The sequence below is a fragment of the Pleurodeles waltl genome, chromosome 1_1 (assembly GCF_031143425.1).
Source record: "Pleurodeles waltl isolate 20211129_DDA chromosome 1_1, aPleWal1.hap1.20221129, whole genome shotgun sequence".
NCBI classification, from domain to species: Eukaryota; Metazoa; Chordata; class Amphibia; order Caudata; family Salamandridae; genus Pleurodeles; species Pleurodeles waltl.
The window spans coordinates 548441059-548460024 of NC_090436.1; the positions used below are offsets into that span (position 1 = coordinate 548441059).

At 43.6% G+C, this 18966-nt stretch overlaps 1 protein-coding gene across 3 annotated transcripts in view; it reads right to left on the reverse strand.

The window, feature by feature from the left end:
• Positions 1-4251: 4251 nt before the first annotated feature.
• The window catches only part of CHD1 (chromodomain helicase DNA binding protein 1), a 1172453-nt gene continuing 1157738 nt past the window's right edge, over positions 4252-18966 (reverse strand). Inside the window, exon 37 of one of the 3 annotated variants that reach the window (XM_069225994.1) lies at positions 4252-4735. In XM_069225994.1, coding sequence (XP_069082095.1) covers positions 4354-4735 — 382 coding nt within the window. In that variant the 3' untranslated portion in view covers positions 4252-4353. Of the gene's footprint in view, positions 4736-9861; positions 11399-18966 lie in introns of those variants that run through there. The other 2 variants (XM_069225985.1, XM_069225977.1) reach the window with 2 other exon arrangements.

The following is an 18966-nucleotide window of genomic DNA, read 5'->3' on the forward strand; positions in this document are numbered from 1 at the left end:
CGGCCGCCCCAGTGCCGCTGAGGGTGTACTTCTTGTGTGAGCTTGTGTCCCCCCCGGTGCCCTACAAAACCCCCCTGGTCTGCCCCCCGAAGACGCGGGTACTTACCTGCTAGCAGACTCGAACCAGGGCACCCCCTTCTTTCCATTGAAGCCTATGCGTTTTGGGCACCACTTTGAACTCTGCACCTGACCGGCCCTGAGCTGCTGGTGTGGTGACTTTGGGGTTGCTCTGAACCCCCAACGGTGGGCTACCTTGGACCCCAATTTGAACCCCGTAGGTGGTTTACTTACCTGCAAGAACTAACATTACTTTACCTCCCCCAGGAACTGTGAAAATTGTACTGTGTCCACTTTTAAAACAGCTAAATGTGTTTTATGTAAAAAGTATATATGCTATTGTGATTATTCAAAGTTCCTAAAGTACTTACCTGCAATACCTTTCAAATGAGATATTACATGTAAAATTTGAACCTGTGGTTCTTAAAATAAACTAAGAAAAGATATTTTTCTATAACAAAAACCTATTGGCTGGAATTGTCTCTGAGTGTGTGTTTATCATTTATTGCCTGTGTGTATGTACAACAAATGCTTAACACTACTCCTTTGATAAGCCTACTGCTCGACCACACTACCACAAAATAGAGCATTAGTATTATCTCTTTTTGCCACTATCTTACCTCTAAGGGGAACCCTTGGACTCTGTGCATACTATTCCTTACTTTGAAATAGTGCATATAGAGCCAACTTCCTACACTAACCAATACTTACCCCCCCCCCCCCCCCGCCAGGAACTGTTGATTTTTGCAGTGTCCACTTTTAAAATAGCTTATTGCCATTTTTATCTATACTGTGTATATTACTGCGTGTAGTATGTGGAGTACCTTGCATTTTATGTATTTTCTTCAAATCCTGAATCTTGTGGTTCTAACAAATTAAGAAAATATATTTTTTCTATACAAAAACTATTGGCCTGGAGTTAAGTCTTTGGGTGTGTGCTTAACACTACCCTCTGATAAGCCTACTGCTCGACCACACTACCACAAAATAGAGCATTAGAATTATCTAATTTTGACACTATCTACCTCTAAGGGGAACGTTTGGACTCTGTGCACGCTATCTCTCTCTTTGAGATAGTATATACAGAGCCAACTTCCTACATATACTATGAATTGGCTCTAATGGAGATTAGGGGCGATACCAAGAGGCATGTTGATGCCCTCACGCCTTCTCTGGATTTCGAGAGTGCAGATTTCCGCTCTGATTTCTTATGCTGCTTTTTGGACTTACCCACAGACTTCAACGATAAATTGCGAACTACTTCAGGAGTGGGAACTGAAGCTTCCTTTTGGCTACGGCGAGGAGTCTTCCAATGTTTTGCTACATAGAACTTCGCCTCGCAGTCCTGAATGGCCTCTGCATTCATCTGAACGCAGTCACTGCAGGCTCTAGAATTGTGCTCAGACTCCAGGCACCATTAGCATAATCCGTAAGGCTCGATTGCAGACCCCTTTTTGTGACAGTTCCTACAGGGTTTGAACCCTGTGGGTTTAGGGGGTGACATTTTACTTTGCACACTGTGTCAACCTTAAAAAAAAAAAAGGGCAGAAAGACCATGAGGTAACTCCGGATCCCCATCTGAAGGCACAGAAAGAAAGGAACAGACATCAGCACGTAGGGGTGGGGCTTATATATGGCTCCACTCGTCACGTATGAAGTAGAACAACATCACCTACCAGCATGGAGTAGTACTGCTTTAAAGCTTCAAGATATAAGTCTAATACTTAGGGAATATTCACAAGCTGTGGAATCTGCTGTTAGATCAGGATTCCACCAAAAAGATTACAAAAGAGAATATTCACAAGATGAGGAATCTTCTGTTAGAGTGTTCACCAGAAAGATCATTACCAAAGGTAAGTAGTGTGTTCTTACTGTAGAAGTCAGCCTCTCTGGAATCTGGCTGAAACCAGAGAACTTTTGTTCTCTACTCTAGTGGCTTGAAAAAAGACACTTTAAAAAAAATTATACTTTAAAGCTCCAGGTTTTACCAACTATTGTTGTTATCAAAGGCCTTTTGGTAGATGTGAGAGCATAGTAAGTTTGGGGGTGGGGACAGTAAACAGTGGCAAGAGTCTGTAAAGGTGGGATAGAAAAAAAGAACTTGTGTGGATATATGTATAAGGGGTTTCTTGCACCTACAACAAACAATGAAAAGCTGTGTGACGAATAGGAGGAATTTTTTTTAGACGAGGGGCTGCTAGACCATGCTTGAAAAACTTGCAGCATAAATCCAAGCAAGGCGCCTAAGTACCATGCTGGTCCCGACAGCATTACCCAAGCATTTGGTAATGTTCAAGCCAGAACTTTGTTCCGTCCTGGCCATCCGGAACAAGACGCTCGAGATTGGGCCCAATGTGATCTGGGATGATTGGCAAGATGTCAACAACCATGTCTTATAACACATGTGAATGTCTACGGTGCTGGAGGAGGAAGGCAAGGTTTATCTGTTAGAGCGTGAGTAAAATGTGAGAGAGGCTCTTGAGGCGCATGCCCGGACGAAGGACCTCTATGAGGATGTTGGTATTGACCTTCACAGTTGTTAGGATAATTTCTAGTACTTCTGGTGCATTCTATGATGATCTCAACTTTAGGATACCAACCACTCATGAAAGGGCATAGCTGAGCAGATGTGTATATGTTCACACTCTTTCCAACACTTCATGTGGAGCAGCATACGTTGCATCAAGTTTGAATCATGTCTCTCAACTTCACAATATTCACCCAGACCCCCTCCATAAAGACCAAACTACATCCAACACACTAAACCATGCAGTTCAAATGGACACCAAAATCCCAATGAAAATTGGAGCCCTTCACCACCTCATCAGGGAGTAAGAAGTGTGATACAAATGCTATGATATGATGCAATGCATTGGGTATTGTGCAAACTAATCATCAGTGTTTGTATTACAACAAAGGAACTTTCTTTGCACCTTGGTTTTTAACTGAATCATTTCATACAGTAGACCTACTATGGTATTCAAAATTGTACATTATCTTTGTCATGTCTATTACATATTGAAACCAAAAATTACTTGTCTCGAAGATGAATGTAATTATACAATATTTTAAAAAATACAAATTCCTATGATACTGAATGATTTAAACACTGTTAAAAAACCTGGAATTTGCTTAGGACCAGCGTAAAAAATGCTGCATAAAATTGCAAGAATTCAAATACATATTGTTTAGTTTTAATTTGTCACATTGAGAAGTATCTATATACAGTGCATTTCAACAGCATGTTAAGTTTTGTCAATTAAACCGTGGCTGCATAGTGCACTAGCAATTATTGCCCAGATAAGATAAAACTGGTAGATTCACAAAATAGTTTGGCCAATTTAAATTTAAAAAAATTCACAGAACTTCCTTTCCAACTAAACCTAACAAATCTTAAACAGAATCGACTTGTATAATCATTCAGATTAAAGTCATATATAGTTGCTAAACAAATTCTAACATAGGCATCATTTAAACACAAAAGGAACACATCAAATGAAATATCCTAATATGTGTATTGAAGAAAATATGAATCAAATAAAATGTTCCCTTTACTTATCTGTACAGCTGGAACGATTCCATAAAGACAATTTTACATATAACACACTGATTTTTTTTTTCATTTGTGACAAAAAGGCCTGCGTAGGGGGGAAAAGGAACAATCAAAGAAGTCTGAGAAAGGAAGAAAGCTCATTTAATGAATTTACAAAAAATTACAGCAGATTATTTGTTTTTAAAAAAGTATTACAATTGATCATAACAGCACGTCCTGGCTATTTTACAGCTGTTTGTACGGAATATAAATATTCAAGCTAGTGATGGAAGGCGGTAAGGTGGTCGCAGTGTACAATGTAAACAAGTAGCTTTTTGTAAAGTGAACACGGTTTTTGAGAGTTCTTTCACCCTGAAACAACAATCTCGTCAATCCTTCCTGAAACATGATCATAAGTTAGTGTGTAACGTTCATTTACAAACGTAAGCTAAACTAAGTTCAGTTAAATAGTTTTATGGTCAGGCCCACTCTTAAGGGGGCAGTGTTGAGGTCTCTGCAATAGTAAACGTTTTCCATTTCGTAAAAAAAATGCTACAATATGTGCCGCACAGTGCAGCCTAAATTTTAAATAAAAAAATAAGCTTTTCTTCTGATGGGATAGTAGACCTTGCATCCTGGAAAGATGTAACAACACCGCTGCAGAGAGCAGATCCAGTCCATATCTTTCAGGTCTTGTAAGGCAATTACTTTGTTGGTTTACTGAATATGGCTAAATAAAGGTCCAGATAAAATGTCAGTCTTTGTTATGTTTTACGGCTACTCCATATATGGTCTGGTGTACCTTTAAGATCAGATGAGTATTCAAATGGAGATCTGTGCCCCAAGGGAGATTGTGAGCCATAAGGCGGCCTCTGCTCCAGAGGTAATCTAAGGTCACTGCTAGATGCACTGTGGTCCATCTGCCAATCTGAGTGTAACCGATAATCCCTGGAAGATTTATGATGGATGTAATTAGAGCTGGGTCGATGGTCAGAGCCGGTTCGGTGATCTGACAGTAATCGATGGTCTGAATGGGAACGGTGATCAGGATAGGATCTGGAGTCTTTCAAGCTTTCTTCATGGCCTGATCTGTGTGGTCTACTCCTGTGGTCATCTAATTTGCTGTGTTTACTGTCACTGTAGTATCTAACAAAAAGAAACAAACACAGATCACACTAATTGAGAACAAACATATTTTCTTAACTAAGAGGCAAAGTAGTATGTTTAAAGTTCAATTAAGTCTATTACATTACACTGTTAACAGCTATTTACATTTAACACTATTTCTTCAAAGCATTTATCTTCAGCTCTGCGTTCTCACCCACACTGGAAAAAAAACAACTTTGAATTGCTTTTGTAACACAGTAGCCTTTAGAACCAAGTCAGAACTTCAAAGCTTTATTTACTGTCATGATAACTAAAGCATTAAAGCTGCAATCAGGGCAATGTGGCAAAACCGTTTATAGACAACACAACCTGAAATCTTATTCATGTCAATCTCTCTATAAATATAACCACCATTTACAATGAGTAAATCATGTGCAAAAGGTGACAGCATTTTCAGCAGTAGCCACTATGGCTACATGTGCCATTCCTGTCTACGTGAATGGCCAAATTACTCAACCTTTCAACTAAGATCCATTTACAAACCAACAGGTAGCAGGAAATACCGTAAAACAAAGAGGGCATATATGTTTTGTGTATTAAAATCTAGTTGTAACACAGAACAGAAACAGAACAAGAGGTAACAGTTATGTTAAAAAGGATCCCATTGAATAGGGCAGAAAAAAACATCTTATTTCAGCATCAAAATGCCCTTTTGGGAGAATGTGTGTTTTTCAAATAAGTTATGTTACCTGGATTTGTAAAGTGCAACTTATCACCCAACGGGTACCCAGGCACTGAAGCAGGTGTGAAGGTTGTCTTCTGGATGTTAGTTGAAGAGCCAGGTCTTCAGCTTCTTGCGGAATTCCAGAAGCGAGGAGAGGCTCTTATGTGTGGAAGGCACTTGTTTCAAGCTTTAGGTGCTAGGCAGGAGAAGGCTAGATGACCTATTCGGCTTTTGCAGATGCGAGGGGTGTGAGAGAGTGAGACAGACCGTAGGTGTCTGGTGGGCTGGTGGAAGTGGAGGAGGAAGCTGAGGTAGGCTAGTCCAATACTCTGCAATGCCTTCTATGAGTGTTTGAGGAGTAGGAATTGGAAGAGTTTGTGTCGCAGCCAGTGGAGACCTCTGAAGTAAGGCATGATGTGAGTGCACCGTGGATGACTGTGGATGAGTCTAGTAGCCTTGTTCTGGATGGTCTTAAGACAGTGGAGGAGGTGTTTAGGGATTCTGGAATAGAGTGCATTGCCGTAGTCAAGTCTGCTGGTGACTAGGGCTTGAATGATGGTACATCTGCTGCTACTGGGAATCCATCAGAATTGTTTGAGAATGAATAATATGTGGAAGCAGGAGAAGCTGATAGTTTACCTGTGTGGGTTGTTGAGTTTGTCATCGAAGATGATTCCCAGGTTAAGTGTGTGGTTAGAGGGTGATAGTGTTAGGCTGATCTCTGACAGCCATCAGCTGGAGACCCAGGGGGAGTTCTTGTTCCTGAACATCAAAACCTTGGTCTTGTCCTTGATAAGTTTCAGCCATTCTGTTATGAAGGCCATGCATTTGGTGAAGTTGGATCTAGTCATGGTGGACTTGTCTGACATTGAGAGGATGACCTGGGTGTCACTGGCGTAGGAGACAGAGATACCATGACAGCTGATGACGTCAGAAAGAGGTGTCATGTAAATGTTGAACAAGTGGGGCTGACAGGTTATTCTTGAGGAACTCTGCAGATCAGGTCCTTTAGCTCTGATGATGTGTGGGGTGCAGTCTCCGACTTGCTGTATTCTCCTTGTGAGAAGGGAGCATATTCATTTGAGGGCTGGACTGTGGATGGCTGTAGTCTGTAATCTTTTGATGAGGCTTGAATGTGACACGGTGTTGAATGCAGCTGAGAGGTTCAGCTGTAAAAGGGCAGCGGTTTCTCCTCGGTCTACAAGGGTGCAGGTCTCATCTGTGGTGACAATGAGTGCTGTCGCCGTTCTGTGATAGCCTAAAAGTTGGATTGTGAGTGGTCTAGAAAATTGTGAAGTGCCAGGTTGGTTAGCTATTGGTTGATTGCTTTCTCTATCACCTTTGCCGGGTATGGTAGCAGGGAGATGTGTCAGAAGTTTCTCAGTTTGTTGGGCGTTGTTTCCACAAAGCCATTCCTAATCATACAGAAATGTAGTCTACTGCAACACAACTGATTGGTGGGGCCCTCAACTGAGAAAAAAAATCTGTTAAAAAATCCTGACTGTCCTCTGAGTGGGGCACCCTGTTCTCTGGTGTCTAGCATTAAGAGCGTTTCCACCTTGGTGCCAGTTAACTGGTTCTGTGGCAGGATGAGAAGACATAAGTGCCAACCTGAATTCCCTTTCCATGACTGAAAGACCACAAAGTTGCTCACCTTCTGTAGCAATTTTTCTAGTGGTTACTCCATCTACCTGCAGGCTGCTCGCCTTCTGAGGATCCCCAGGTGCAACACTGGATCCAGAAAATTGCAATAGCTCTACATCAGTTGGAGGTGCTGGCTCCATCTTGGCACCAGATGGGAAGCAAATTTAACATCACTGGATCAACATAACCTTCATCCTGGCGTATTTACATTTTCACTGTCCACTTTTTATTTTACTTTAAGAGTTCTTAAAATTAGAGACAAAGGCATCACCAAATTGAGAGAGAAAGTGCAGTGCAATTACACTAGGTTGGAACCTCACTATAAGCCTGTGGCCTAAGTCCATCATTAAGAATGGAAAGCAGATCAGTGAGGATTCTGAAGGTAGATACCAGAAGAACAAGTTATCTACCTTGGTAACGTATTATCTGGTAGAGACTCTATCTAGCTGCAGAGTCCTTGCATTTGAATTTCCCCAGGCATCAGACTAGATCTGGAAACTTTTGCTCAAACAATACTCCTGCGCAAGCCATCGGGTGGCTCTGTTCGGCTCCGCGTGGCATTGGCCGTGGAGTTGGCACCAGAAGTGATGTCACGGTCACCTATACAGGCACCACCCAGCTACGTATATGTCAGTTACTTTAATCATGACTTTGCACAACAGGAGTGCAGAGCCATCACAAGAACTGACGAATATGTGTGTCAAAACAATAGCCCTGAAGCACAAGTTACTTACCTTCTCTAACAATTTATCTGGTAGAGACATATTCTAGTTGCAGATCTCTGATGGAGATTAGTGGCGATACCGGGAGGCATGTTGATGCTCTCACGCCTTCTCTGGATTTCGAGATTTCCACTCCGATTTCTTATGCTTCTTTTTGGACTTACCCACAGACTTCAACGATAATCTGCTGAGGGAACTACTTCTGTAGTGGGAAAGGAAGCTTCCTTTTGGCTCCGCTGGCTATTGCGTGGAGTCTTCCTATGTTTTGCTACATAGAACTTCACCTCATAGTCCTGTATGGCCTTCGCATTCATCTGAGCGCAGTCACTGCAGGCCCTAGAATTGTGCCCAGACTCAAGGCACCATTAGCATAATCTGTGAGGGTCCATCACAGACACCTTTTTATGACAGTCCTTACAGGCTTCAACCCATTGGTTTTAGGGGGTGACATTTTACTTTGCACACCCTGTCAAATTTAAAAAAAAAGGTCTGAAAGACCAGGAGGTTACTCCGGCTCTGCATCTGAAGGCACAGAAAGAAAGGAACAGAGGTCAGCACGTAGGGGTGGGGCTTATATATAGCTCCATTCATCACTTATGAAGTAGAACAACATCACCTAACAGCATGGAGGAGTTCTGCTTTAAAGCTTTAAGATCTAGTCTAACACCTGGGGAATATTCACAAGCTGAGGAATCTGCTGTTAAAGATTCTACCAGAAAGATCATTACCAAAAGGTAAGTAGCGTGTTCTTCCTGTACAAGACAGCCTCTCTGAAATCTGTCTGAAACCAAAGAACTGTTGTTCTCTACTCTAGTTGCTTAAAAAAAAACAAAAAAGACACTTTAAAAGTATCCATCAGAAATCATACTTTAAGGTTCTAGGTTTTACCAACTATTGTTGTCATCAAAGACCTTTTGCTAGATGTGAGAACATAGTACGTTTGGGGCTGGGGACAGTGAAAGGTGCAAGAGTTTGTGGAAGAGTGAGAGAAAAACAATTAACTTGTGGGGATAAATGTATAGGGGGTTTCTTGCAACTACAACAAACCATGAAAAGCTGAGTGACGTCTAGTAGGATTTTTTTTTTTAGACGAGGGACTGCTAGACGCTTCTTGAAAAACCTGTGGCGCGAATCCAAGCATGGCACCGAAGTACCATGCTGGCCCCAACAGCATTACCCAAGCATTTGGTAGTGTCCAAGCCAGAACTTTGTTATGTCCTGGCCATCCGGAATAAAACGCTGGAGATGGGGCCCAACAGGATCTGGGATGATTGGAAAGATGTCCACAACCGTGGCTCATAACACATGCGAATATCTAGGGTGCTGAGGGAGGAAGGCAAGTTTTATCTGTTAGAGATTCATTAAAATGTGAGAGAGGCTCTTGAAGCGCATGTCCTGGGCGAGGAACATCTATGAGGATGTTGGTATTTACCATGGTAGTTGTTAGGATAATTTCTAGTACTTCTGGTGCATTTTATGATGGTCTCAACTTTACGATACCAATCACTCATGAAAGGGCAGGTCTGTGCAGATGTATATATGTTCACACTCTTTCCAACACTTCATGTGGAGCGGCATTCGTTGCATCAAGTTTGAATCATGTCTCTGAACCTCACAATACTCACCCAGAACCCCTCCATACAAACCAAACTGTATCCAACACACTAAACCATGCAGTTCAAGAAGTACACCAGGAACCCAATGAAAATCTGAGCCCTTCACTGCCTCATCACGGGGTAAGAAGTGTTATACAAATGCTATGATATAATGCAATGCATTGGGTATCGTGCAAACAAATAATCACAGTTTGTATTACAACAAAGGAAATCTCTTTGTACCTTGGTTTTTATCTTAATCATTTCATACAGTAGACCGATTATGGTATTCAAAATTGTACATTATCTTTGTCATGTCAATTACATATTGAAATCATACATATCTTATAAGATGAGTGTAATTATACAATATTTTCAAAATACAAACTGCTATGATACTGAATGATTTAAAACAATGTTAAAAAAAAACGGAATTTGCTTTAGACCAGAGTAAAAAAAAGCTGCATAAAACTGCAAGAATTCAAATAAATGTTGTTTAGTTTTAATCTGTCACATGGAGAAGTATCTATATACAGTGCATTTCAACAGCATGGTAATAAGTTTAGTCAATTAAACCGTGGCTGCATAGTGCACTAGCTATTATTGCCCATATTAGAAAAGATAAAACAGGTGGATTCACAAAATAGTTTGGCCAATTTAAATAAAGAATTTTTCACAGAACTTCCTTTCCAACTAAACTTAACAAATCTTAAACAGAATCTACTTGTAAAATCATTCAGATGAAAGTCACATATAGTTGCTAAAATAATTCGAACGTAGGCATCGTTTAAACACAAAAGGAACACATCAAATGAAAAATCCTAATATGTGCACTGAAGAAAATATGAATCAAATAAAATGTCCCCTTTCCTTATATGTACAGCTGGAACGATTCCATAAAGACAATTTAACATATAATACACTGATTTTTTGTCATTTGCGACAAAAAGGCCTGAGTAGGTGGGAAAAGGAACAGTCAAAGAAGCCTGAGAAAGGAAGAAAGCTCATTTAATTAATTTACAATAATTTACAGCAGATTATTTGTAAAAAAAAAAAAAAAAAAGATATTACAATTGATCATAACAGCACGTCCTGGCTATTTTACAGCTGTATGTATGGAATTTAAATATTCAAGCTTGTGATGGAAAGCGGTAAGGTGGTCGCAGTGTACAATGTAAACAAGTAGCTTTGGAAAGTGAACACAGTTCTTGAGAGTTCTTTCACCCTGAAACAACAATCTCGTCCATTCTTCCTGAAACATGATCACAAGTCAGTGTATAACGTTCATTTACAAACGTAAGCTAAATAAGTTCAGTTAAATAGTTTTATGGTCAGGTCCAGTCTTAACGGGGCAGTGTTGAGGTCTCTGCGATAGTAAACATTTTCTATTTCTTAAAAAAAATGCCACAATATTTGCAGCACAGTGCAGCATAAATCTTAAATACAAAAATACGATATTCTTCTGATGGGATAGTAGACCTTGCATCCTGGAAAGAAGTAACAACTCCGCTGCAGAGAGCAGATCCAGTCCATATCTTTCAGGTCATGTAAGGCAATTACTTGGTTGGTTTACTGAATATGGCTAAATAAAAGGTCCAGATAAAATGTCAGTTTTCGTTATGTTTTGCGGCCACTCCATATATGGTCTGGTGTACCTTTATGATCAGATGAGTATTCAAATGGTGATCTGTGCCCCAAGGGAGATCGTGAGCCATAAGGTGGTCTCTGCTCCAGAGGTAATCTAGGGTCACTGCTAGATGCTCTGTGGTCCATCTGCCAATCTGAGTGGTACCGATAATCCCGGGAAGATTTATGATGAATGTAATCAGAGCTGGTTCGATGGTCAGAGCCGGGTCGATGGTCAGAGCTGGTTCGGTGATCTGACAGTAATCGATGGTCTGAATGGGAACGGTGATCAAGATAGGATCTGGAGTCTTTCAAGCTTCCTTCATGGCCTGATCTGTGTGGTCTACTCCTGTGATCATCTAGTTTGCGGTGTTTACTGTCACTGTAGTATCTAACAAAAAAAAAAAAAACACAGATCACAATAATTGAGAACAAACATATTTTCTTAACTAAGAGGCAAAGTAGTATGTTTAAAGTTCAATTAAGTCTAATTACATTACACTGTTAACAGCTATTTACATTTAACACTATTTCTTCAGAACTGCGTACTCACCCGCACTGGAAGAAAGACCTTGGAGTGCTTTTGTAACGCAGTAGCCTTTAGAACCAAGTCAGAACTTCAAAGCTTTATTTACTGTCATGGTAACTAAAGCATTAAAGCTGCAATCAGGGCAATGTGGCAAAACCGTTTATAGACAACACAACCTGAAATCTTAATCATGTCAATCTCTCTATAAATATACACGCCATTTACAATGAGTAAATCGTGCAAAAGGTCATACTATTTTCAGCAGTAGCCACTATGGCTACATATGCCATTCCTGTCTATGCGAATGGCCAAATTACTCAACCTTTCAACGAAGAACCATTTACAAACCAACAGCTAGCAGGAAAATACCGTAAAACAAAGAGGGCATGAATGTTTTGCTTATTAAAATCTATCAGTTAACAGGGAACAGAAACAGAATAAGAGGTAACAGTAATGCTAAAAAAAAAAAAAAAAAAAAGAGTACTATTGAATAACACATCTGTTATTTCAGCGTCAAAATTGCCTTTTTTGGGAAAACGTGTTTTCCAAACACGTTATGTTATCTGGATTTGTAAGGTGTAACTTATCACCCAAAGGGTACCCAAGCAATGGAGCAGGTGGCAAGGTTGTCTGCTGGGTGTTAGTAGAAAAGAGCCAGGCAGAATTCCAGAAGCGAGGAGAGGCCTTTATGTGTGGAAGGCGTTTGTTCTAAGTCTTAGGTGCTAAGTAGGAGAAGGCTAGACAAGATGCCAGGGGTGTGAGAGAGTGAGATAGAGTGTAGTTGTCTGGTGGAAGTGGAGGCGGAAGTTGAGGTAGGCTAGTCCAATACTGTGCAAAGCCTTGTATGCATGTTTGAGAAGTTGTAACTGGAAGAGATTGTGTCTGCAGCCAGTGGAGATCTCTGTAGTCAGGCGTGATGTGGGTGCACCATGGGAGATCGAGGATGCGTCTAGCAGCCGCGTCATGGATGGTCTTAAGACAGTGGAGGAGGTGGTTGGGGATTCTGCAATAGAGTAGCTTTTCTGTAGTCAAGTCGGCTGGTGACTAGGGCTTGAACGGTGGTACATCTGGTGCTCGTGGGAATCCATCTGAACTGTTTTGAAAATTAATAGTACGTGGAAGCATAAGGAGCTGACAGTTCACCTGTAGGAAAGTGCCACTGTTGGCATGGTTACCCCCCAACTTTTTCCCCAGTGTTGATACCAACTTTGATTGAAAGTGCGCTGAGATCATGCTAACCAGGCCCCAGCACCAGTGTTCTTTCCCAAAAACTGTACCTTTGTTTCCATAATTGGCACAACCCTCCAAAACAGTTAAGTCCCTTGTAAATGGTAACTATGATACCAAGGGCCCTGTGGCCAGGGAAGGTCTCTAAGGGCTGCAGCATGCATTATGCCATCCTAGGGGGCCTTTCACCAAGCACATGTACACTGCAATTGCAGCTTGTATGTGCTGGTGGGGAGAAAAAGGCAAAGTCGACATAGAACCCCTCTCAGGGTGCCATGCCCACAAACCACTGCCTGTGGCATAGGTTAGTCACCCCTCTAGCAGGCCTTACAGCCCTAAAGCAGGGTGCACTATACTACAGGTGAGGGCATAGCTGCATGAGCAATATGCCCCTACAGTGTCTAAGTCCATTCTTAGACATTGTTAAGTGCAACAAAGCCATATTGAGTAAATGGTCTGGGAGCCTGTCATTACAACTCCACAGCTCCATAATGGCTTCACTGAATACTAGGAAGTTTGGTATCAAACGTCTCAGCACAATAAACCCACACTGATGCCAGTGTGGGATTTATTGAAAAATGCAAACAGAAGGCACCATAGAGATGCCCCTGTACGTTAGCCAAACTGCTAGCACAGGACTGTCTGTGCCAGCCTGCCACTTTCAGACAAGTTTCTGGCCACATGGGGCAAGTGTCTTTGTGCACTTTGTGGTCAGAAACAAACCCTGTCCTGGGTGAAGGGGCTTCAAACTTCCCCACTACAGGAACTGTAACACCTGGCGGTGAGCCTCAAAGGCTCAAGCCTCGGATCACAGTGCCCCAGGGCACTCCAGCTAGTGCAGCTGCCCGCCCCCGGACAAAACCCCATTTTTGGCGCCAAGTCCAGTGGGATAATTAGGGAAAACAGGGATGGGTGCCCTCTGCACCCTTCCCCAGCCAGGACCACCCATAAGGTGTCCAGAGCTGAGGTGAGCCCCTCCCTGCAGAATCCTCCATCTTGGTTTGGAGGACAGGGACCAATAGGGTTAGGAATGTGCCCCCTTCCCCAAAGGGAGTGGGGCATAGGAAGGGTGTCACCACCCTCAGGGACAGTAGCCATTGGCTACTCCCCTCTGACCCCTGTAACACCCCTTAATCTTGTATTTAAGGGTTTCCCTAAGCCCAACACACCAGATTTCTGGCGACCTGACAAAAAGAAGGAGGACTGCTTAGCTGAAAACCCCAGCAGAGAAGAAGCAAGATGACTACTGCTTTGGCCCCAGCCCTACCAGCCTGTCTCCTGCTTCAAAGAACTTGCAAAAGACCAGTGACGCGTCCAGTGGGACCAGAAACCTCTGCCCAACTCCAGAGGACTGCCCTGCACCCAAAAGGACCAACAACTCCAAAGGAGAGCAGCTCTGTCTAAGAAAAACCTACAACCAAGGACTTCGAACTCACTTCGGATGAGTGAGTCCTGACCCCTGCCCTGAGCACCCGATGCCCACGGCCCGTGTCCAAGTGCTCATATCAGCAACTGAGGGTGCCCAGGTGCTTGTGCCCACCCTGGGTTGACCTCTCCACCACAGCGACGCCTGCAGAGGGAATCCCGAGGATCCCCCCCAAAACCCCTCACCCCCTCCCCCTCTCCGGACCACGAAGCTCAGGATGAAGATATCTGATGCCTAAAGAACACTGCACCCGCAAGCCCCCAGGCCTTGAAGAAACTGACACATCTACGTTCAGAAGGCAGCCCTCCTCCCTGTCCAAACGGTGGTGTGCCCGAGACACCACGATGGACCTCGCCTGCAGCCTCCGAGTGATCCCTGGGATCTCCTTATAGACCAACATTGGAAACCCGACGTCCTGTTTGCACCCTGCACCGGGCCGCCCCTGTGCTGCTGAGGGTGTGTGTTTTGCGCCTAATTGTGGCCCCTCCAGTGCTCCTTCAAACCCCCCTGGTCTGCCCTCTGAGCTGCAGGTAGTTACCTGCAGGCAGGCCTGATTCCAAGTACCCCCTGTCTCCATAGGGGCCCATGGTAAAATTGCTCTTCTTTGACCTCTGCACCCGGCTGGCCCCATGTTACAGGTGGTCGATGTTTGGGATTAACTTGAACCCCAATCGGTGGACTTCCTAAAACCCGGAGAAGGGGACTGTAAGTGTTGTACTTACCTGTAAAGCAAACTAACATTTCTTCCCCCCCAGGAACTGTGTCTGAAACTTGCAGTGTCCATTTTTAAAACATTATTGCCAATATTTCAAAAACTGTGTAACTTAACGATTTCAAACAAAGTACTGTTGATACATGTGTGAAATATGAATCTATTGAAGTACTTCCCTGCAACTTGAATCTTGTGGTTCTAAAACTAAATTAAGAAAATATATTTTTGCTATATAAAAACCACTGGTCTGGAGTTAAGTCATTGAGTGTGTGCTTCTTCTATTGTTTGTGTGTGTACAAACAAATGCTTTGCACTACTCTCTCATAAACCTAACTGCTCGGCCACACTACCACAAAAGAAAGCATTAGGATTATCTACTTTAGAATCTGTTAAACCTCTGGGGAACCCCTGGACTCTGTGCACACTATATCTCATTTTGATATAGTATATACAGAGCCAGCTTCCTACATTGGTGGATCAGTAGTGGGATCTACAGCTTTGCATTTGCTGGACTACTCAGCCAATACCTGATCCACAAAGCTAAATTCCAAAATTGCCTTTAGAAAAACTGATTTGACTATTGTTTCTCAATTTAAAAAAAAGTCCTGTTAGGGCTGTGTTTAAGTTCCCTTAGCATCTCTTCTTTAGATGTAAAAGTTATTTTTAAGTTAGGATTTAGTTACTAGAAGTAGCTTTTAGTTTCTTAAAAAGTAATCCCAACTTTTAGTAACATTATAATCAGCTCAGAGGAAACAGTGGTGGAACTCAACCTCACCCCTTACCTCCATCTAGGGATGATAGAGGTAAGGTCCCTCTGTAAGCTGAAAAAGAAAAAGACAGGTTCCAACCCTACCAAGGTCAAGCTCCAGGAGCTCTCTGCAGAGTACACCAGGGACCACCCTGCTGAGAAAGAAGATCTTTACTCAGACAGAGAAGATGTTAGAGATGAGGAGGGTGACCTCCCCCTTCCTCAACTACCTAGGGAGACGAGGATCCCAAGATCCCTATCTCCAAGGATAGAACTCACTGGATCTGGATCTTCCACAGGGGAGTCCAGGTCCTTTGGGAACATTGGGGGCAGCCTCAATGAAGAGGACATCCTTTCAGCAAAGATGGCCAAAAGGTTAGCTTTGGAGCAACACTGCTGGCTATAGAAAGGGAGAGAGCAGAAACGGGGTTGGAGGAAAATGGCCCTTGTTGGAGTTAACCCGCCACTTTTTGCCTGAAATTGATGCTCACTTGACAGAGTGTATGGGATCCTGCTAACCAGGCCTCAGCACCAGTGTCCTTTCACAAAAAATGTACCATTGTTTCCACAATTGGCACACCCCTAGCACACAGATAAGTCCCTTGTAAAAGGTACCAGTGGTACCAAGGGCCCTGTGACCAGGGACGGTCCCTAAGGGCTGCAGCATGTGTTGTGCCACCCTCAGGGACCCCTCATCTAACACATGCACACTGCCATTGCAGACTGTGTGTGTTAGTGGGGAGAAAAAGGCAAATTCGACATGGCATCCCCCTCAGGGTGCCATGCACACAAAACACTGCCTGTGGCATAGGTAAGTCACCCCTCTAGCAGGCCTTAAAGCCCTTAGGCAGGGTGCACTATACCACAGGGGAGGGCATAGCTGCATGTGCAATATGCCCCTAAAGTGTCTAAGTCCATTCTTAGACATTGTAAGTACAGTGTGGTCAAATTAAGTATGTGGTCTGGGAGTTTGTCAAAACAAACTCCACAGTTCCATAATGGCTACACTGAATACTGGGAAGTTTGGTATCAACCTTCTCAGGATAATAAACCCACACTGATGCCAGTGTTGGATATATAAAAAATTCACACAGAGGGCTGTATTTTACCCAGTCCTTCAGTGCAGGACTGACTAATGTGTGCCAACCTGCCACTGAGAGATGAGTTTCTGAACCCCTGGGGTGAGAGCCTTTGTGCTCTCTGGGGCCAGAAACAAAGCCTGCACCAGGTGGAGGTGCTTCACACCTCCCCCCTGCAAGAATTGTAACACCTAGTGGTGAGCCTCAAAGGCTCAGGCTTCCTGTTACAATGCCCCAAGGCGCTCCTGCCAGTGGAGGTGCCCAGCCCTGAGACAAAGCCCCACTTTTGGCAGCAAGTCTAGAGGGATAATTAGGAAAAAAGGAGGAGTCACCACCTCAGCCAGGACCACCCCTGAGGTGACCAGAGCTGAAGTGACCCCCTCCCTGCAGAATCCTTAATCTTGGTTTGGAGGACAGGGACCAATAGGGTTAGGAATGTGCCCCCCCCCCCCCCCAAAAGGAGTGGGCACAGGAAGGGTGTAGCCACCCTAAGGGACAGTAGCCATTACCTACTTCCCTCTGACCCCTAAAAACGCCCTAAATCTTGAGTTTAAGGGCTCCCTGAACCAAGCTAGTCAGATTCCTGACGACCTCACAAGAAGAAGGACTGCTTAGCTGAAAACCCCAGCAGAGAAGAAGGAAGACGACAACTGCTTTGGCCCCAGCCCTACCGGCCTGTCTCCTGCTTCAAAGAACCTGCAAAAGACCAGTGACGCGTCCAGCGGGACCAGCGACCTCTGCCCAACTCCAGAGGACTGCCTGCATCATAGAGGATCAAGAACTCTGTGGACAGCAGCCCTGTCCAAAGAAGAACAGAAGAAGAAACCTCTTCTGAAGGACTCCCACCTCACTCCAGAAGCTTGAGTCCTAACCACTCTGCACTCAACGCCCACGGCCTGAGTCCAGGTGACCCAACTGATCAGAGAGGATCCCCAGCCGACGGAGACCAAGTGCCCATCCTTGGTTGACCTCTCCATGCCTCCACGACACCGCCTGCAGAGAGAATCACGAGGACCCTCCTGACCGCGACTGCCCTGGACGAAGATATGCACCTGCAGCCCCCAGGCCTTGGAGAAATCGACACCCGGTGCAGCAACGATCAACAGGCGGCCCTCTTCCCTGTCCGACCGGTGGTGTGTCCGAGACGCCCCCTGGACCTCGCCTGCAGCGCCTGAGTGACACCCAGAGTCCCCTCACAGAGTTTCATTGGAAACCCCATGCCCTGTTTGCACCCGGCAGCCCCAGTGCAGCTGAGAATGTGGGATTGGTGCCTACTTGGGGACCCTCCAGTAATACTCTAATCCCCCCTGGTCTGCAACTCCGAGTCACGGGTACTTACCTGCTGGCAGACCGAGTTCAGAGTATCGCCTGTCTCCATAGGAGCCCAGATTAAAATTGCTCAACTTTGACATCGGCACTAGGCCGATCCGTGTCATTGGTGGTGGGTGTTTGAGGTTGACTTAAACCCCCAACGATGGAATACCTATAACCCGGAGACTGGAATTGTAAGTCGTGTACTTACCTCTAAAACTGTACTTTATTTTCTTTCCCCAGGAACTGTTCTGAAAATGCAGTGTCCACTTTTGAAATAGATATTCTCTGTTTTCCTAAAAACTGTTTACTTGACTAAAGTGAAATAAAGTTACACTGATGTATATGCGAAGTACCTACCTGCAACAGTATTTACTTCTGAACCGAGTCTTGTGGTTCTAGTAATAAAGTAACAAAAATATATTTTTCTATATAAAACCCTATTAGTCTGGAGTTAAGTCATTGAGTGTGTGTTTCTTCTATTGCTTGCATACAACAAATGATTAACACTACCCACTTATAAGCCTATCTACTCGACCACACTACCACAAACAGAGCATTAGTATTATCTGTTATTGCCTTTGTCAAGTCTCTTGGGGAACCCCTGGACTCTGTGCAAACTATATTTCATTTTATTATAGTATAAACAGAGCCAGCTTCCTACTGGGCTTAGTACCTATTAATGGTGGCAGCAATATAAATAGGGTCAGAGAAAATACTGACATCCTAAAAATGCCCAAAGGGATTGTCTCAAAATATGAAGAGGGTGATGATATCACCAAGTGGTTCACAGCTTTTTAGAAGGCTTGTGCAAACAGAAAGTTAAACAGATCTCACTGGGGAGCTCTTCTTTGGGAACTGTTCACTTGGTAAGTGTAGAGATAGACTCCTCACACTCTCTGGTAAAGATGCAGAATCCTATGACCG